This window comes from Chiloscyllium plagiosum, chromosome 42 (assembly GCF_004010195.1).
Source record: "Chiloscyllium plagiosum isolate BGI_BamShark_2017 chromosome 42, ASM401019v2, whole genome shotgun sequence".
Classification (NCBI taxonomy): Eukaryota; Metazoa; Chordata; class Chondrichthyes; order Orectolobiformes; family Hemiscylliidae; genus Chiloscyllium; species Chiloscyllium plagiosum.
The window spans coordinates 15,758,867-15,779,989 of record NC_057751.1 but is presented as its reverse complement, the minus strand read 5'-3'; the positions used below and the strand labels follow the sequence as shown (position 1 = coordinate 15,779,989).

Sequence of the window (21,123 nt, the reverse complement as noted above, 5' to 3'; positions counted from 1 at the left end):
TCCTAATCTAAACTAGTCCCATTTGCCTGTGTTTGGCCCATATCCCACTAAACCTTTCCAATCCATCTTCAAATGTCTTTTAAATGCTGTTATTGTAGTTGCCTCCACCAGTCTCTCTGGCAGTTCAGAAGCAGAAGAAGAAGCTCCCCACCCCCCCCCGACAAACTGTCATCCTGCCAACAAGTCCAGTCACTCTGTGTGGGATCTTCCTGTGTGCCGGCTGGCCGCTGCCTTTGCTTCTTCCAAAAGAGTGAAGTCCATTGTGCACTGTGAAGCAGTCGGTGTGTGCCTCCAATCTGACGTCAGTCTGTGTTCACCTTCAGATCCTTGCCTGGGGATTGAGAAACATCAAAAACTACAATATGATGAAGGTGACAAGTCCCAGCCTGGTGGTGGAGTGCAATGGCGAGACAATTCAAACAGCGCCCATCAAAAACTACAAGAAAAACCCAAACTTTCCAAACCCGATCTACTTCCTCACAGTGGTGGGTTCGACAGATAATCGCTGGATACTCTCAACCAGCAGGTTTGGGTGCAAGTGGGCAGTGATCAGGTATAGGGACCCTGGCTGATTTGCCCTGGGATCAGTGGGCAGTGATCAGCTATAGGGACCCTGGCTGATTTGCCCTGGGGTCAGTGGGCAGTGATCAGATACAGGGACCTGGCTGATTTGCCCTAGGGTCAGTGGGCAGTGATCAGGTATAGGGACCCTGGCTGATTTGCCCTGGGATCAGTGGGTAGTGATCAGATATAGGGACCCTTGCTGATTTGCCCTGGGGTTAGTGAGTAGTGATCAGGTATAGGGACCCTGGCTGATTTGCCTTGGGGTCAGTGGGCAGTGATCAGGTATAGGCACCCTGGCTGATTTGCCCTGGGATCAGTGCGCAGTGATCAGATATAGGGACCCTGGCTGATTTGCCCTGGGATCAGTGGGCAGTGATCAGGTATAGCGACCCTGGCTGATTTGCCCTGGGATCAGTGGGCAGTGATCAGGCATAGGGACCTGGCTGATTTGCCCTGCGGTCAGTGGGCAGTGATCAGGTATAGGGACCTGGCTGATTTGCCCTGCGGTCAGTGGGCAATGATCAGGTATAGGGACCCTGGCTGATTTGCCCTGGGGTCAGTGGGCAGTGATCAGATACAGGGACCTGGCTGATTTGCCCTGGGGTCAGTGGGCAGTGATCAGGTATAGGGACCTGGCTGATTTGCCCTGGGGTCAGTGGGCAATGATCAGATATAGGTACCCTGGCTGATTTGCCCTCGGGTCAGTGGGCAGTGATCAGGTATGGGGACCTGGCTGATTTGCCCTGCGGTCAGTGGGCAGTGATCAGGTATAGGGACCTGGCTGATTTGCCCTGGGGTCAGTGGGCAGTGTTCAGGTATAGGCACCCTGGCTGATTTGCCCTGGGGTCAGTGGGCAGTGATCAGGTATAGGGACCTTGGCTGATTTGCCCTGGGATCAGTGGGCAGTGATCAGGTATAGGGACCCTGGCTGATTTGCCCTGGGATCAGTGGGCAGTGATCAGGTATAGGGAGCCTGGCTGATTTGCCCTGGGATCAGTGGGCAGTGATCAGGTATAGGGACCCTGGCTGATTTGCCCTGGGGTCAGTGGGCACTGATCAGGTATAAGGACCCTGCCTCATTTCCCCTCACCTTTCTCTCTCTAACCCAGGGTTCAGCACCCACTGGTGCTGAGGCTAATTGTCACATTTCATTGACACTTGGATGAGCAAATTCTAACTGGAGGTGCAAATCTCGAACGTTCCTTGGGAACTGTGGCCCAGTTGAACACCCAGGGTGACCGTGACACCTTGTTGACCAAAGGTCTAACTGGTGGAAGGGGAGACACCTAAAGGCTGAATATTGATTGGAGTTTGGCAGATCAGACTTCATGGACTGAATGGCTTACTTCTACCGCCATATCTTTTGGTCATTAGCTGCTTCAACGTTTGCTTCTTAAGTTGCTGTTGGCGCTGCGATATTTGATTTTTTAAAATTCTCCCATGTGATGTGGGTGCGACTGTTGAGGCCCATATTTGCCATCACCCATTCCTAATTGCCCTTGACCTGAGTAGCTCACTCAACCATTTCAGAAACAGTTAAGAGTCAGCTCCATTGCTATGGGTCTGGGACCAATTGCAGGCAGACTGGCTAAGGACAGCAGACTTCCTACCCTGAATAACATTAATGAATGCGATGAGTTTATATAACAATTGACGATAGTGTTGTGGTCACCATCACTGAGACTGGCTAGATTTTAATGAATGAAACGTGAAATTCCACCACCTGGTGTGTTGGGGTTTGTTGAACTCTAAGCCTTATCTTGACCCTCTGGATTACTAATCCGGTGACATAATCCCTTACATAACAGTCTCCCCTCGATATCAGATGATCGAACTCTCAATGCCACTGGGTTCTCGTGGGAGTAATTGCAAAATCACCTTGTACAGGAGGGAGGGAAATTGCAGAACGAGTTGGAGAGATCGCACAAGGTTATAAAACTCTCTCATCCTGGGTACGGGTGATCACTGTGTGAATTGCGGGCAGGGTACCCAGATAGGGTTTAAGCCTCAGCCTCACTTCTACGGGGATGAATGATCAAACGTGCCAGCTTTGTGGTTGTTCCGCAGTGATAATACTGTGATTTATGATTGTCACTTTGCCTCAGTTTCTCCCTGTAGATTCCATCTACAGCCCTCCCATTGTGCTGAAGGTGCTGGATTATCGACCGTTCGGGTACAAACCAGTGGTCGGGCAGACGACAGTGAAATCTCTCAGCGAGTTTATGTGCGATCCTTTCGCTGGCTCACTCGAAACTGAAGGTAACCTATGGGTACCTCAATCGATGTGCATTAAGTTTTCATACAAGTGTTATGGGCCAGACTGGACTCCCTCAAAATATTTTAGCCTGGACCCTAATATTTTCTTACTTTAAAGGTAAACGTGAAGTGCCGTGTTCCAGATGTGATGCCACTAGTCAAAACTACGAGACTTTCAGCAAAACACAAGTTATTTCAACACTACTGAAGATACAAACAGCAGAAAGAGGAATTTAGAATAACAATTGGAAAACTTAACTGAATAGTAGATATAATACCTATCTGTAAGAAACTGTTCCCATATGGTAACATCTCATAAACACACCCCTTGGCAAAATGGCAAATTCAAATACAGATTCTCACATGCAGTTCTCCAGTCACGGAGGGATAAAAACATCGAGAGAAGATTCAGAGAGACGAGCAGCCAGGAGACACTCGCTGAAGCTTCCAATTCTTTTCAGACCCCAAGGGCTTCTGCTTAAAAGGAAACTTGGAAACGAGAAAGCCTGGTGTGTGAGAGCTGCCTCCGTTGTTCCAGTTTAAAAAAATAACACCAAGCTGAGGTACACGTGACAACAAGAATAAATCAAATCAAATTGTTTACTTTCTCAGAGATAGCTCTGGTCCTCTGGCTTACAACCTCACTTCAAAATAAAAACCAGGACAAAATCATCTCTGAAAGTGATAGCATCACCACACATGGGATCTTCCCGTGGTTACCAGCCTCCCAGGAGCATCAATCACACCTCAGTTTCCGGTTCAAGTTCCACCTTGTCTGATGTAAAAGAATCCATCGTACTATTTCAGGTACCAGCAGGATGTTTATCCATGGTGACCGGCCCAATCGCTATCCTGAAATCAACATGACAAAAAAGAGATTGTCCTGTTACGTTTGCTGGGAGCTTGCTGTGCACAAATTGGCAGCTGCGTTGCAACTGTGACATTTGTTTTATTAATGCATAGGGATAATATGGGTGTTGCTGGCTCAGCCAGCATTGAATGTCCGGGGGGGGCCAGGTAAGAGTCAACCACATTATTATGGGCCTGGAGTCTCGTGTGTAGGCCAGATGAGGCGAATGTCCTTCCTTAAAGGACCTCAGTCAGCCAGGTGGGTTGCTATGACAATTGACATTAGGCAAGTTTTTTATTGCATGCAAATTTCACCATCTGTCTTTGTTGGGATCTGAGCCCATGTCGCCAGAAGATGAGCTGCACAGTGACATTAGCAATATACCACCTCCCATGAGACTACACTTCCAAAGGACTTAATTGACTGTAGAGCAAATTGAAGGAACCTGACATTGTTGAACTCAACTTAGAAAACAAGTTTGTTATCCTTTTTATAATCTGAGTGATATGTTCAGATGGAGGAGGTCTTTTCATTGGAACTTGGGGATACCATTGAAGTCGAGAGTGTTGGTCAGTCAGCATCTGAGGAGCAGGAGAATCGACGTTTCGGGTCTGGAGGGCGGTGCTGAATTGGAGGCTTGGGACTAGGACATTGCCGGGGGGAGGGGAAATGAGGAAGCTGTTGAAATCCACATTTATCCTGTGTGGTTGCAGGGTCCCAAGGTGGAATATGAGGCATTCTTCCTCCAGGTGTCGGGTGGTCAGGGTTTGGTGATGGAGGAGGCCCAGGACCTGCATGTCCTTGACAGCGTGGGAGGGGGAGTTGGAAGTGTTCAGCCACGGGGCGGTGGGGTTGTTAGGTGCAGATGTCCCAGAGATGTTCTCTGAAATGATCCGCAAGAAGGTGTCCGGTCTCCCCACTGTAGAGGAGACCACACTGGATACAGCGGATGCAGTAGATGACATTGGTAGAGGGACAGGTAAATTTCTGACTGATGTGGAAGGATCCCTTCGGGCCTTGGACCCAGGTGAGGGGAATGGTGTGGACGCAGGTTTTGCACTTCCTGTGGTGGCAGGGAAAGATGCCAGAAGTGGGGTGTGGATCTGACAAGGGAGTCACATAGGGAATGGCTCTTTCCGGAACGCTGATCGGGGTTGGGAGAGGAATATATCTCTGGTGGTGGGGTCCCAACAAGACACCATGGAAGCTTAGGACCTTGCAGTTCCCCAAAGACCCACTAGGGTTACCACTCAGAAGGAGGCCAGGTTTTACTGTCCTCCAAACGTAACTGAAACCAATGCTTTTGCATTTTCTTCATTCAAATCGCTCTTTTCTCACCCCACAGATGTCGCAATGATGTCAAACAAGAGTTTTCATGTGGAAACACCCAACATTGAGGTAAGATAATTTCTACAAAATAACCAGCAAGTGCAGGGGGGCGCGAGTTACTGAAGTGGTGAGGCACAGCAGTGAAATGGAAGGCAGGAACTCCAGTAGTTCCTAGTTATTTTGACAGTAATTTCGACAATAATTTCAGATCCTCCTCCAGCACATCCATCCCATTTCCAGTTCTGAACATGCATATCCCATAATGCATTCCCGTGTACCAACATCTCGCAGCTGGATTGTTCAGATGTGATCCGATGGGATTTTCACAGCCCTTGGGATCAGCAGGTGTTGCATCCTAAGTCATGAGGGAGGATTGAAATCACAAATTGTGGTGTCTGTAATAATTTAAATAGGTGATACTGTCCCTGTCCTGGGAGCGTTTGATGGGGGACAGTGCAGAGAGAGCTTTACTAACCCCGAGCTGTACCTGTCCTGGGAGCGTTTGATGGGGGGACAGTGTAGAGAGAGCTTTACTCTGTATCTAACCCCGTGCTGTCCCTGTCCTGGGATTGTTTGATGGGGGACAGTGGAAAGAGAGCTTTACTCTGTATCTAACCCCGTGCTGTCCCTGGGCTGGGAGTGTTTGATGGGGGACAGTGTAGAGAGACCTTTACTCTGTATCTAACCCCGTGCTGTCCCTGTCCTGGGAGTGTTTGATGGGGGACAGTGTGGAGGGAGCTTAACTCCCGTGCTGTCCCTGTCCTGGGAGTGTTTGATGGGGGACAGAGTAGAGTGAGCTTTACTCTGTATCAAACACCATGCTCTCCCTGTCCTGGGAGTGTTTGATGGGGGACAGTGTAGAGAGAGCTTTACTCTGTATCTAACCCCATGCTGTCCCTGTTCTGGGAGTGTTTGATGGGGGCAGGGTAGAGGAATCTTTACTCTGTATCTAACCCCGTGCTGTCCCTGTCCTGGGAGTGTTTGATGGGGACAGTGTAGAGAGAACTTTAGTCTGTATCTGACCCCATGCTGTCCCTGTCCTGGGAGTGTTTGATGGGGGACAGTGTAGAGAGAGCTTTACTCTGTATCTGACCCCGTGCTGTCCCTGTCCTGGGAGTGTTTGATGGGGGGACAGTGTAGAGAGAGCTTTACTCTGTATCTAACCCTGTGCTGACCCTGTCCTGGGAGTGTTTGATGGGGGATAGTGTCGAGAGATCTTTACTCTGTATCTAACCCCGTGCTGTCCCTGTCCTGGGAGTGTTTGATGGGGGACAGTGTAGAGAGAGCTTTACTCTGTATCTGACCCCTTGCTGTCCCAGTCCTGGGAGTGTTTGATGGGGGGACAGTGTAGAGAGAGCTTTACTCTGTATCTAACCCCGTGCTGTCCCAGTCCTCGGAGTGTTTGATGGGGGGACAGTGTAGAGAGAGCTTTATTCTATATCTAACCCTGTGCTGTCCCAGTCCTGGGAGTGTTTGATGGGGGGACAGTGTAGAGAGAGCTTTACTCTGTATCTAACCCCGTGCTGTCCCAGTCCTGGGAGTGTTTGATGGGGGACAGTGTAGAGAGAGCTTTACTCTGTATCTAACCCCCTGCTGTCCCTGTCCTGGGAGTGTGTGATGGGGGACAGTATAGAGAGAGCTTTACTCTGTATCTAACCCTGTGCTGACCCTGTTCTGGGAGTGTTTGATGGGGGGGACAGTGTAGAGAGAGCTTTACTCTGTATCTAACCCTGTGCTGTCCCTGTCCTGGGAGTATCTGATGGGGGATAGTGTAGAGAGAGCTTTGCTCTATATCTAACCCCGTGCTATCCCAGTCCTGGGAGTGTTTGATGGGGGGGACAGTGTACAGGGAGCTTTACTCTGTATCTAACCCCGTGCTGTTCCTGTCCTGGGAGTGTTTGATGGGGGCAGGGTAGAGGGAGCTTTACTCTGTATCTAACCCTGTGCAGTCCCTGTTCTGGGAGTGTTTGATGGGGGGGACAGTGTAGAGAGAGCTTTACTCTGTATCTAACCCTGTGCTGTCCCTGTCCTGGGAGTGTTTGATGGGGGATAGTGTCGAGAGAGCTTTGCTCTGTATCTAACCCCGTGCTTTCCCAGTCCTGGAAGTGTTTGATGGGGGGGACAGTGTACAGGGAGCTTTACTCTGTATCTAACCCCGTGCTGTTCCTGTCCTGGGGGTGTTTGATGGAGGGACAGTGTAGAGAGAGCTTTATTCTGTATCTAACCCCGTGCTGTCCTTGTCCTGGGGGTGTTTGATGGGGGACAGTGTAGAGAGAGCTTTACTTTGTATCTAACCCCGTGCTGTCCTTGTCCTGGGGGTGTTTGATGGGGGACAGTGTAGAGAGAGCTTTACTCTGTATCTAACCCCGTGCTGTCCCTGTCCTGGGAGTGTTTGATGCGGGACAGTGTCGAGAGAGCTTTACTCTGTATCTGACCCTGTGCTGTCCCTGTCCTGGGATTGTTTGATGGGGGACAGTGTAGAAAGAGCTTTATTCTGTATCTAACCCCGTGCTGTCCTTGTCCTGGGGGTGTTTGATGGGGGACAGTGTAGTGTTTGATGGGGGAACAGTGTAGAGGAAGCTTTACTCTGTATCTAACCCCGTGCTATCCCTCTCCTGGGAGTGTTTGATGGGGGGAAAGTGTAGAGAGAGCTTTACTCTGTATCTTACCCCATGCTGTCTCTGTCCTGGGAATGTTTGATGGGGGAACAGTGTAGAGGGAGCTTTACTCTGTATCTAACCCCATGCTGTCCCTGTCCTGGGAGTGTTTGATGGGGGGACAGTGTAGAGGGAGCTTTACTCTGTATCTAACCCCGTGCTGTCCCTGTCCTGGGAGTGTTTGATGGGGGACAGTGTAGAGAGAGCTTTACTCTGTATCTGACCCTGTGCTGTCCCTGTCCTGGGTGTGTTTGATGGGGGACAGTGTAGAGAGAGCTTTACTCTGTATCTAACCCCGTGCTGTCCCTGTCCTGGGAGTGTTTGATGGGGGACAGTGTAGAGAGTCCTTTACTCTGTGTCTAACCCCGTGCTGTCCCTGTCCTGGAACTGTTTGATGGGGGGACAGTGTAGAGAGAACTTTACTCTGTATCTAACCCCGTGCTGTCCCAGTCCTGGGAGTGTTTGATGGGGACAGTGTAGAGACAGCTTTACTCTGTATCTAACCCCGTGCTGTCCCTGTCCTGGGAATGTTCGATGGGCCGAATAATTTTAAATCTGATGAGGTGAAATTTGTTGTCTTTCAGAGTACAGCTGCAGAGGATGCTCAGAAATCAGAACAGGAAGCCACGGAAGGGCTGCTCGTGAGTTGCGACGGGGCATTCTGTTGTCACGGTTGTATCTCAGCTCTCAGCCCGCAGAAACATTTTTCTGTCCTGTTGTTCCTGGAATCTCTGCAGACTCCAGGCTTCCTCTGCAGATCCTGCTGCGTTCCCAGGAGTTGGGAAGCACTTGGATGCAGAAATAATTCTCAGTCATTTTGAGAATCCTGTCAGCAAACTAGTTTGGTCTCTTTACTGAGCAGAATAGCTAAGGGGAGAAACCAGACTTTAGAACCGTTACTGCACATCCCTAGTTGCTCCTGTGAGAAGGTTGGGGGGTTAGCTGCCTTCTTGAACCGCTGCACTCCGTGTGGTGTAGGGACCCCCACACAGCGCCCTTAGGGAGGGAGCTCGAGGAGTTTGACCCGGTGACACTGAAGGAACGTTGATATTTTTCCAAGTCAGGAAGGTGTGTGACTGAGAGGGGAACTTACATGGAGTGGTGTTCGCGTGCATCTGCCTCCTTTGTCCATCAAGAAGACAGAGGTTGTAGGTTTGGAAAATGCTGTCTCAAGTGCCTTTGTTTACCACAGCGCTGTTTCCCCTCAGAAAACCAACTTAGACGGAAATGCGGCAGAAGCCAGGACTGTTCTCCTTTGAGCAGCTGATGTTGGGACATTTGATTGGGGTGTCCCTTTATCACAAGTGTCCAGTATTGCACCATATGTACTTTGTCCCACATTGTGGTTACTGTTGTGGGGCCTATCGGCTGCTCCCACTTAGAGCCATAGAGTCATAGAGATGTACAGCACGGAAACAGACCCTTCGGTCCAACCCGTCCATGCCGACCAGATATTCCCAACCCAATCTAGTTCCACCTGCCAGCACCCAGCCCATATCCCTCCAAACCCTTCCGATTCATACCCATCCAAATGCCTCTTAAATGTTGCAATTTATCAGCCTCCACCACTTCCTCTGGTAACTCATTCCATACCCGTACCATGATCTGTGTGAAAAAGTTGCCTCTTAGGTCTCTTTTATATCTTTCCCCTCTCACCCTAAACCTATGCCCTCTAGTTCTGGACTCCCCGACTCCACGGAAAAGACTTTGCCTATTTATCCTATCCATGCCCCTCATAATTTTGTAAACCTCTATAAGGTCACCCCTCAGCCTCCGACACTCCAGGGAAAACTGCGCCAGCCTGTTCAGCCTCTCCCTGTAGCTCAAATTCTCCAAATCTGGCACATCCTTGTCAGTCTTTTCTGAACCCTTTCAAGTTTCAAAACATCTTTCCGATAGGAAGGACACCAGAATTGCACGCAATATTCCAACAGTGGCCTAACCAATGCCCTGTATAGCTGCAACATGACCTCCCAACTCCTGTACTCAATACTCTGACCAATAAAGGAAAGCATACCAAACACCTTCTTCACTATCCTATCTCCCTGCAACTCAACTATGAAGGAGCTATGTACCTGCACTCCAAGGTCTCTTTGTTCAGCAACACTCCCCAGGACCTTACCGTTAAGTGAATAAGTCCTGCTAAGATTTGCTTTCCCAAAGTGCAGCACCTCGCATTTATCTGAATTAAACTCCATCTGCCACTGCTCAGCCCATTGACCCATCTGGTCCAGATCCTGTTGTAATCTGAGATAACCTTCTTTGCTGTTCACTACACCTCCAATTTTGGTGTCATCTGCAAACTTACTAACTGTACCTCTTATGCTCACATCCAAATCATTTATGTAAATGACAAAAAGTAAAGGGCCCAGCACTGATCCTTGTGGCACTTGTGACATCTTACCGCCCAAATCCCTCATCTCCACTCAAACCAATTCTACATCCTGATCTCTTGAACGAAGGTCATCTCTAATGATTGTACCTGTATCACCAGAAGCAAAATATTTGTTCATTTCATCTGCCATTGCGAGACATTCTAAATAAGCTTATCGGTGGGGTTGGAGGAGAATGTGGAATTTGAAACACACATTCGGTCTTACTGAATGGTGGAATAGACTGACTAGCCTTTCCTCCTGATCCTAGTTGGTATGCTTTTAATGCAGTGAGCTGCCTGAAAGGATGGTGGAAACAAAGGGGAAATAAAGGGGAATGGAAAAAATTGCAGGGCTGTGAGAGGGGTGGTATGAAGTTGGATGATGCTTTCCATCGACACAGTGGTCTGAATGGCTTCCTCCAGGATTCCCAGAGGATGGAAGCTAACAGCATTGGCTCCTGACACCCAGCTTTGGGGCGCGTTTGCCACGAATCCAGTAACGATAACGTTTTTCTGTTTGCTTTCTCTTTCAAGGAAGATGACACCATTGACTGGTGGTGTAAGTTCTATGCCTCGTCAGGGGAGCATGACGATTACACAGACTATCTGTTGCAGGGGTATGACACAATCAAGGTAATAGGGCTTTTCCACCCTCTGGGTAACTCCATGCCCATGATGATTTGCAATCGTCTTGTGATGTTGCTGCGGTCTGTGCCCCTTCACCAGCCAGCCTCCTTGCCCTGTGGCTTGCACACGTTCCTTGATTCCCAGTGCAGTGTCACCTCAGTTTTCAAGGCTGCATCCTTGATTTCAAATCCCCCTGCGTTCTTGTCACCGACATTTCCCTCCTTCTGTCATAAATGACAATAAGATCTAACAAGATTGTTTCAGCTGATGTGCAGTGATAGGAAAATCACTGTGAATAGAATGGGGGACAGGGAGGGGTGAAAAGGGCAGCTGGAGCGAGGAAAGGCTGTAAGAGAGAGTGTGTATGGGGTATTCTCACACACAATCTCTCTCTCTCTCACACACACACACGCTCGAACTCAATCATTCAAAAATGTGCACAGTCTGTGTTAATTAATGCACACAAGCACACACGTACCATCACTTTCATATCCACAGTCATTCGTACATTGTGACTTTGATACACACAATCATGCATACACAATCACTCTTACAACCAAATCACACTCAATGATTCACACAATCACTCACACGCGCAGTCACTCTCACATGCAGTCCCATTCTCATGCTCACGCAATCACTCCTCATGCACACACAATCATTGTTACTTACTGTCATATGCTCTCATACACTTTCTCTCTCCTCTCTCCCTTTCATCCTCTCAATCTCTCTCTCTTTCTTCACACGCATTCACAGTCATTCTAACTTCAATGACAGAAAATCACCATCCGTGAACCCGTTCCCAAATGAATTCAGATTTTACACTGATTTCCCCGCTCCAGATCTAAAACTACTAGCAGGAGTCACTGTTATTCAGAGGCAGATGCTGCTGCGATAGGTTATAAATCTTTAATGAATATATCGTTTGACCTTATTTGTTGTCTCAGTGTGGCTGTGGAACTTTACATCATTTACATCCATTGTGAAACCCAAGACCGTGGAAAGTTTAATATCAGAAGCTAGTTCCATGCTTCACATTTCTTTAAAAATCGACACATTTACCAAGCATTGACATAACATGCATATTCATAACTGAGATTAATAGATATTTGCACTTTGATATTACTTTAGAATAATGATTCTCAAATAAGATTGCTATAAAATGTAAATTTGACTCGGCTTAGATTTTTTTTTTAAAGAGTTTGACCTTGATTTTGAGGTAAACTAGAGGCTAGCTTGTTTTTATTCATGAAAGGCGACTGGTGATCATGAGTATAAGAAGCTGCAACTGTTGTGTCTCTTTATCTGGGCGAAATTTTCATTTCACTCGTCACTTATTTTGGGGATTCAAATGATTAATGCACCGGGAAGCATTGAAGTGGTGGATGTAGAAATTATATGCCAACCCATTTCCTGAGAGCTCCCAGAGCTCAGAATTTGGTACTGCAGCCTGGAACGCACTTGCCAGAGCGTACTGGAAGCAGTTTTAATTCACGAGCGAATGAAAGAACTCTCTGAGGAATTGTAAAACCACCAACCTGTAGGGCAAAGATGGAGGTTTGAGATTAGAATTGAGGTCTAACCGAGAGCCAGTACACACATGATGGACCAAATGGCTGCCTCCTGTGCTGTAAACATTCTGGTCGGACAGCTCATTGAATTATGTAGCATTTCCGCTTTGGTGCTGCAGTGACACTTTTCTTGCGATTTCCCAGCAACTGTGTGTATATAGTTGCCCCTCACCCATGGTAAGGGCTATCCGAAGTTGTTAGAGTTGCTCACAGTGATTTTTTTTTCTCTCCCTGACCCCCGCTCTCTCTCTCTGCCCCACCTATCTGTCTTTCTCTCCACCTTTCGATTTGCTTCTCTCTCTCTGACTGCTTTGTCCACCTCTCTAACTCTTCCACCCCATCTCACTCCGCCTCGTTCTTTCTCTGCCTCTTTCTCCTTGCTGACTCCCCCACCCCCCCACACCGTCTCCCGTACTTGTACAGATTTACCCATGTCCCCTGGAAGATATACCTCAGTTTAAGGGGCTGCAGGATTTCTGCCACACCTTCAAACTGTACCGGGGGAAAGTGTACGGGGATATCGAGGATCCGATGGTTGTAGGCGAATTTAAGGTAATGAACAAAGGAGTTATTTGGCACACAGTTGACAGTTCAAGAGATTTTCTTGGGTCATCCATTCTGTCTGACTTCACCTGATTTCAACTGGTTGTCTTGCTTTTAACTGCCTGTGCTCTGGGGGAGCGTGGTTGTGTAATTGTAACGAGACTAGCAATCCAGGACCTCAGGTTAACATTCTGAGGGTGGCACAATGGCTCAGTGGTTAATACCACTGCCTCACAGCACCAGGGACCCGGTTCGATTCCATCCTAAGGCAACTATCTGAGTGGAGTTTGCTCATTGCTCCCGTGTCTGCGTGGGTTTCCTCCAGGTGCTCTGGTTTCCTCCCACGGTCCAAAGATGTGCAGATTAGGGTGGAAGTACCCGCTCATGGGGATACGGTTGGGTCTGGGTCGGACACTATCAGAGGGTCGGTGTGGACTTGATGGGCTGAAAGGTCTCATGCCACACTGTGGGGATTCCGTGATGAAGTGTGGCTGGCCCCCAGGATGGGCAATAAATAGCCAGCAGCACGCTCATCCTGTGAATGAATAATGAAAAAAGATTGTTGCTTGAGATTGGCTCATAACCAGTACTCGGTTCTGCTATATTTCTACTATCGGGGAGCCCCGCTGACCTCCTGGGCTCAGCCATGCCTCAGTAGGTAGCTATCTCACTCTGCGGCGATATCCAATCCAGAATCCAAGCTGGGGGTACTGTTATTTTGAAGGAGAGCTCCCACCCAATACATGCATCCCTCGATTGGCACCACAGAGACAGATTGTCACGTCATTAACTCACTGCAGCTCGGAGACCTTTCCTGGGCACGAATTAGCTGCCATGGTTCCTTCGTTAAAGCTTTCAAAAGTGCTTCAGCAGACTGCAAAAGCCACTCCTCTGTTAACAGGCCTTTGAGTCGGTTGACTGGGTTTTTTCAACAACGTCAAATTGCAGTACATCATCACAGGGGGGACCTGCTGACAATTTCACATTAAATAGAGTGTTGAGGTAGCCCTCTGTAACCCAGTTTGCCTCCAGACATGCTGTATGTGAAAGTCCTCTGTTAACAGGCCTTTGAGTCGGTTGACTGGGTTCTTTCAACAACGTCAAATTGCAGTACATCATCACAGGGGGACCTGCTGACAATTTCACATTAAATAGAGTGTTGAGGTAGCCCTCTGTAACCCAGTTTGCCTCCAGACATGCTGTATGTGAAAGACCCCCAGTAAAAATGGAGTGAGGCAGTCAGTCTATTTTTTTAAAAAGCCTCTACTTCTCAATTTGTTCAGTCTTTGTAACAGCCTGTCCTGACTGGCTGGAGTTAGCGATGGAGTCAGCGCTGGAAAAGCTTGTCCCTGCTGAGTACTCTTGTCAGTGCTGTCCAACGTTTTTCCCATGATTTCCGCGCTGCAGTGCAAAATTGTGGAACATTTCTATGGCTGCAGCCCGAGAGACGGGAACAACAGAGGTTGGGTATTCAGCAAACTCTCAGAGGGTCATTGGGGTGACAGCCTTCCCTTGAATAATTTGGTGCATCCTCCTGCTCCTGGCCTCCAAATCTCTGGAAGTCATCCAGGCATTCTGATCAGCCTCGTACACAGTGGGTGGTGCTCCACACTCTGAAAACAATGTGGCATCTTGGACCTTGCTGTCAGCGTAAGCAGCAGCTTTTCGGTGCCGTCATGTGGGCATGAACCACAGCGGTGACAACGTTTCTTTCTCCTCTTTCCAACACCCTTTAAACAACACAGAGCGATCTGGCCAAACATGATAAACCGGCCACGTTCCACTTGTGTTTGAATGGTGTCTTGGTGCCAGTTCAGGATGTGGGTGAGGTCATTATTTTACCTCATTCATTGTCTCGGCTGACGTTTGCTCCCCATCCCTCATTAACAGTTAACAGTCAGCCGCGTTGCTGAGTCACGCCTCGGCCAGATCAGGTAAGGATGGCAGATTTCCTTCCCTAAGGGACATTAGTGAACCAGATGGGTTTTTTTCTGACCATTGATTCATGGTCATCATCAGACTCGTTATTATTTAATTCAGATTCCATGATCTGTCACAGCAAGATTTGAACCCAGGTCCCCAAAGCATTACTTGGGTCTCTGGATTAATAGTCTAGTGATATTTCCACAAGACCATCGCCTACCCTTTGTAGCCACCGCCCCAGAGTTTCCTTTCATTTCCCGCTCGAGTTTGGTTTAACTCAGCTCTGATTGGTTGGTGTGGCCAAACAATGGGTGTGCCCAAGGGAGCTAATTCGGTGTTAGTGTCCCACACTGATCCCAGGCATCCTTCTATTGGATTTCCTATTCTGCTGCTGATAATGACTGTTAACCTCATCCCAGACCATCAGGGCATCCCGTATATACCTCAAGGAGATCACTTGAACTTGCTGTCAGAAACTCTGTGTGGGGGAAATGCAAATGGGTGAAATTAGGTCTGTCAGGAGTATTTTCCTTTATAAGCTGACTGTGCCAAGTACCTGTTCAGCCTCAAGGCTGAATCAATCCAGTTCTGGGCCCCACACCTTAATGGAAGATGTGGACGCTGTGATGACACTGGAGAGACTACAGTCACGGATGTGGACCAGGGATGTTGGGATGGTTCTCCTGCAGCAGAGGGGACGATTTGACTGAGGGAGTGGGCTTACAGTGGAGGAAATAGGAGGGACTGTTTGCTGTGTTGAAGGGTCAAAAGCCAAGGGACACAGCTTCAACTGACGAAAGACTGAGACCCAAAGATTACTCGTGAATTTTGAATTCGCAGGGTGGTTTCAGATTGTTCGATTCTGCGTTAGGGGTAGAGTCACTCGATTGACCGAATGGTCGTGTTTTGTTTAATCCCAGACAGCCTTTGGGAATTCTTAACGCATTTCTCTGTCGCAATTTTATTCTGCCCTCATTCACAGTTCGGTTGTGTTGCTCCTTCAGGGTTCGTTTCGGATCTACCCTCTGCCAGAAGATCCAGCAAAGCCTGTGCCCCCTCCACAGTTCCGCCAGCTGCCCTCGAGCGAGCCGCAGATCTGTTTAGTCAGAGTTTACATTGTCCGCGCGCTCAGCCTCCAGCCGAAGGATCGCTCCGGGACAGTACGTATTGGCCGTCTCCGCACACAGAGATAACATATGACCAATTCACGAATTCACAATGGGTGTGGCTGACCTTCCGAAAAGCGGGAGAACGCTGGCCGGCATTTTATGCGGGTTACCTTGTCCGCACTGAGCTGCTGTGATCTGGAATCCACTGCTTTTAAGGGTGCTGGAGACAGGTTCGATTGCAACTTTCCAAGGGGGAATTGAACAGCTATTTGAAGGACCGAGGGTTCTGTTGAAAACGCTGGACAGTGGGAACTGACTGACCAGCACTTTCATTGGGCTGAGTGGCCTCCTCTGCTGAATTTGCAGCCCAGAGCCAAACCATTTATCCCACCGATACCAGACATATAAAATGCTGGCAATGCTCAGTGGATCTGGCAGTATCCATGGGGAGAGAGGTGCCCAATTAATAGTTCAGCTCGATGACTTTTCCTTGGAACTGAGAAATATTTTGAGCAAATAGTAATACTTGGGGACAGGAGGGAGGTTTATGATCGTGTGGAATTCAGGAGATAGTAATTGGCAAAAGAATGCCCCATGGAAGGGTAAAAGGAGTGGGAATGGGACAGTCTATGAGACAAAAGATGTGTCTGGAGGAGGTGTGAGAATGACAAAACCCCAAATGCAAAGACAAGAATGAGACCCAAAAACTTAAAGGAAAGGAAAGAAAATTGGCCCCATGCCAATTAATAAACTCAGTGCTTAATCGAAAAATAAAGTGCTTTTTTTTTAACCTTGAGTTGAGCTGCATTGGAACGTTGCAGGAGCTGAAAGACAGTGGGGAAGCAAGATGAGAGATGAAATGACAGATGATCAGAAACCAATCTTGCTCCACTCAAGCCTCCTCTGCTCTTTCTCATCTAACCCAATATTCCTTTCTTCCTCGACATGGAGTACTGCGTGCAACTCTGGCCTCCCTGCTATAGGAAGGATGTTGTGAAACTTGAAAGGGTTCAGAAAAGATTTACAAGGATGTTGGAGGGTTTGAGCTACAGGGAGAGGCTGAACAGGCAGGGGCTGTGTTCCCTGGAACGTCGGAGGATGAGGGATGACCTTAGAGAGGTTTATAAAATCTGGAGGGGCACGGATAGGGTAAATAGATGAGGTATTTTCTCTGGGGTGGGGGAAACAAGCGAGCAAAGATTTAAGGTGAGAGGGGAAAGATATAAAAGGGAGCTAAGGGACAACTTTTTCACACAGAGTGTGGTGCGTGTATGGAATGAGCTGCCAGAGGAAGTGGTGGAGGCTGGTACAATGACATATATATGAATGGGTATATGAATAGGAAGGGTTTAGAGGGATATGGGCCAAGTGCTGGCAAATGGGATTAGATTAGTTTCGGATATCTGGTCGGCATGGACGAGTTGGACCAAAGGGTCTGTTTCCGTGCTGTACAGCTCTATGTCCAACCCCATCAGGGTAGTCTCAGGGCTCTCTGCTTCTTACTGGAAAGAAGGCCTGAACTGTCCCCATTCACCACCACCCTCCCCCCACCTGACAAAGCCTGTCTTCATTTTGAACAGCTTCTCCTGTAACTCCTCTCATTTACTTCAGTCCAAAAGTGTGGCCCTGGGTACCAGCGTGGAACCCCGTTATGTCTGTCTCTTTGTGGGGTATGTGAAACATTCCTTGTCCCAATCCCACAACTCTCTCTGCAGTACATCAACAGTATCCCTCTCTTGTTCACAACTGGGATAATCTATCACTTTCACTTCCAAACTGCACCCTACTGTCCCCTTCACCTGATCCACCTCTGACTCCTCATTCCTTGACATCTCTGTTTCCATTTCTGGCGATGGGCTGCACATTGATAACCATTACAAACCCTCCATCTCCCACAGTTACTCGGACTGTACAACTCCACACCCTGCATCCTTTAAGGACTCCTTGCCCTTTTCCCAATTTCTTCGACCCTTCACATCTGTTCTGACAATGCTATCCATGCAGGGAAGCCCCCTACCCCCTATCTGCTGCATTTTCCTAGCTACCATCAGTTCTGGAGAAAGGACTTGAAATGTAAACTCTGCTTTCTCTCGACAGGGTGCTGCCACGCTTGCTGAACTTCTCCAGCAATTTCTGTTTCTATTCCTTTCTCCTTCCTGTTTACCTGATCCATGGAGTCCAATATCAAGTCCAGGATTTCCTCCAATCCCTCTCAGTTTTCCAAGGATGGGTCAGGTTACAGTGAGCCCCTGGATCTTGGCACCACCTTGGCTCGGCGAACTTTGATCTCACTGGGACAAAGAGTGTTCCAGAGGGGGAGCGGTTGCAATTTTGCATTCATTACCGATCAAGTGCGGCCATGGATCACTCCTGAGTCAGGTAGGTCTCGGATCCAGGTGAACTTGTCTCCTACTCTGATCCACTCATTGGACTTTGAGTAAAAGAGTGGCCCTTTGCACCTGTTCCATGTTGGGTAACCCTAAGATAGTTTCTTGACCCCGATCCTGTTTCTTGTATCATATCACCAGTTGGGGACTGCACCTTTAGCTGCCAAGGCGTGTCAAGCTCTTGATTTCCCTCCGTAAACCTCTTCCCCACTTTCTCTTCCTTTAAGACACTTGACTCAGCTTGTTTCAGTTCAGCGTCAGATTTTGTTTTTCCATGAAGCACCCCTCAGGGCACAAGGCCACAAGAGTTGAATCGAATGGAATACTTGTTTCATATTTGCAGACTGAGGAAGCTCCAGAGGGGGAGAGGGCTCTCAGCAAAGAGTAGCTCATCAAACGTGTTTGCACGCTCACTGACCTCTTGTTCCTCTTTTGCTAGTGTGATCCCTACATTAAAATCTCGCTTGGCAAGGAGACCATCGATGATCGTGAGCATTACATTGCTAATAATCTCAACCCTGTCTTTGGCAAGTAAGTTCTGTTTTACTTTGGAACCATTCTTTCTATTATTGGCTAATTCCTTTCCCAATCTTGTAACAGGTCCTCGTGCACTCTTAGCAGTCTTCACCTATAGCCCAACAATATTATTAAAGTTCAATGAACAGAAGATTGTTCGCTCTGTCATAGATCTATTGGGGTCTGCCATGGCCGTGTGACATTCGGGTGACCAGAGTGCGACTGTTGGAGTGACAAGCGAAAACCAAGTTATCAGTCGGGCAAACGGCTGGTTTTACAATCATCCGAGGCTGATTTGCCTTGCTGATGTGCCACATTTGAAGACTCTCGCTCACTCTGCCTTCCTATCCTCATAATAGCTAAGAGGTCGCATTGCTGAAGTGTTTCCTCTTGCACTCATTCAGTCAAATGCAAAAATGCTCCATTTCATAGGTCGGCAGTATGTTCCCACAACTGGCTGATTGAATCATACAACACGTTTCTTCAGTTGTTTAAGCTAGAGTACAGACCATATGGGTGGCACGGTGGCTCAGTGGTTAGAACTGCTGCCTCACAGGACCCAGGTTCGATTTCCACCTTGGGTGACTCTCTGTGTGGAGTTTGCACATTCTCCCCGTGGGTTTCCTCCAGATGCTGCGGATTTGCTCCCACAGTCCAAAGATGTACAGGTTAGGGTGGATTGACCGTGCTAAATTGTCCCATAGTGCCCAGGGATGTGCAGGCTAGGTGGATTAGCCACGGGAAATGTGGGGTTACAGGCATAGGGTAGAGGAATAGGTTTGGGTGAGATGCTCTTCAGAGGGTCGGTGTGGACTCGATGGGCTGGATGGCCTGCTTCCACGCGAAAGGGATTCTACACTTGTCTGTATTTGTAAAACGCAAAACATCTACTTTGAGAAATGATGTTGTGTTTGGACAGCACTTGCTGAGCAATTCTGAATGCATGAACAGTTGCCCCGAGCAACCAATGTCGGAAACTCACTTGAGCTCCTAATGTGGCTCATTTACATTGGCTAGAATTGACACATGTTCATGCCCCTTCCCTGTAAACAAAAGGAAAATGTCAAGCCTTGGACCTTTTCTCAATTAGTCAGATACTTGGGGAACCATTAAGCTCCATAAAACGGTAAGATGGAGAAGCAGAATTAGGCCATTCGGTCCATTGCGTCAGCTCCAACATTTGATCACAGTTGATATGTTTCTCCAGCCCATTCTCCTGACTTCTGCCTGTAACCCTGGGTCCCCTCACCAATCAAGAACCAATCTGTCTCTGTCTTAACTGGACAGAATGACTTGGCCTGCGCAGCCCTTTGCAGCAATGAGTCCATAGTTTCACCACTGGCTGAAGAAATGTCATCTTATCCCAGTTCTAAAGGGTCACTTTGAGGCTGTACTGAACTAGTGGAAACATCTCCCATGTCCACACTATCTAAGCCTGTCAGTACTCTCTAGGTTTCAATGTGATCCCCCTCCCTCATCCTTCTAAGCTCCACCAAGTATAAACCCAGAGTCTTCACCCGCTTCTCATCTGCCAAGCCTTTCATCCCTTGGATGTAAACCTTGCCTGGACCCCGTCTAAGGCCAGTACATCCTTCCTTTGATGCAGGCACAAAGCTGCTCACATTATTCCAAATGCGGTCTGTCCCAAGCCTGATATTGTCTCAGCAGTACATCCCTGCTCTTGTATTCTAGCCCTCTCAAAATGAATGCTAATGCTGCATTTGTTTTCCTAACCACTAAATGAACCTGGATGTTAACCTTCAGAGAATCCTGAACTAGGACTGTTCAGTCCATTTGAGTTTTAGATTTCCCAAGCCTTTCCCCATTTAGAAAACAGTCTTTGCCTCTGTTCTTCCGACCAAAGTCCATTATCTCACACTTTCCCACATTGTATTCCATCTGTCACTTCTTCACTCACTCTTCTAGGCTGTGCAGGTCCTTCTGCAGCCTCCCACTTCCTCAACACTACCTGTCCCTCCACCAATTTTTGTGGCATCTGCAAACTGAGCCCTTAGTTCCCTCATCCAGATTGTGTCCTAACATGGACCCCTGCAGAACTGTACTAGTCGGCAGCTGCCATCCTGAGAAGGACCCTATTAAACCTACCCTCTGCCTTCTGCCAGTCAGCCAGTCCTGTATCCATGCCTTAACACCTTGGACTCTTATCCTATTGAGCAGCATCCTGTGCAGCACCTTGTCAGAGGCATTCTGGAAAATCCAATAGATCACATCCACCAGCACTGCTTTGTCTAACTTGCTCATTACCTCCACAAAGAATTCTAACTGATGCCATGGCAACACTTCAGCCAACTAGCCATTGACTATCCAAGTAATCAGCACTTTTTTCTGCTGTCATACAAATTGTTGTAATTGAAATTGGCTGCTCCTGTGTTTTGCCCTGGTGAGTGCAGGATGAA

The 21,123-nt window shown here is 48.1% G+C and overlaps 1 protein-coding gene across 1 annotated transcript in view; it reads left to right on the top strand.

Moving 5' to 3' along the window:
* The window catches only part of LOC122542980 (myoferlin-like), a gene marked incomplete at its 5' end in the record, with an annotated part of 121,844 nt that overhangs the window by 75,064 nt on the left and 25,657 nt on the right, over positions 1-21,123 (top strand). Inside the window, 8 exons of the mRNA XM_043681124.1 lie at positions 324-485; positions 2,670-2,823; positions 5,016-5,068; positions 8,241-8,297; positions 10,565-10,663; positions 12,652-12,780; positions 15,699-15,854; positions 18,630-18,721. Of these exons, the coding sequence (XP_043537059.1) occupies positions 324-485; positions 2,670-2,823; positions 5,016-5,068; positions 8,241-8,297; positions 10,565-10,663; positions 12,652-12,780; positions 15,699-15,854; positions 18,630-18,721 (902 nt within the window). The remainder of the gene's footprint in view (positions 1-323; positions 486-2,669; positions 2,824-5,015; positions 5,069-8,240; positions 8,298-10,564; positions 10,664-12,651; positions 12,781-15,698; positions 15,855-18,629; positions 18,722-21,123) is intronic.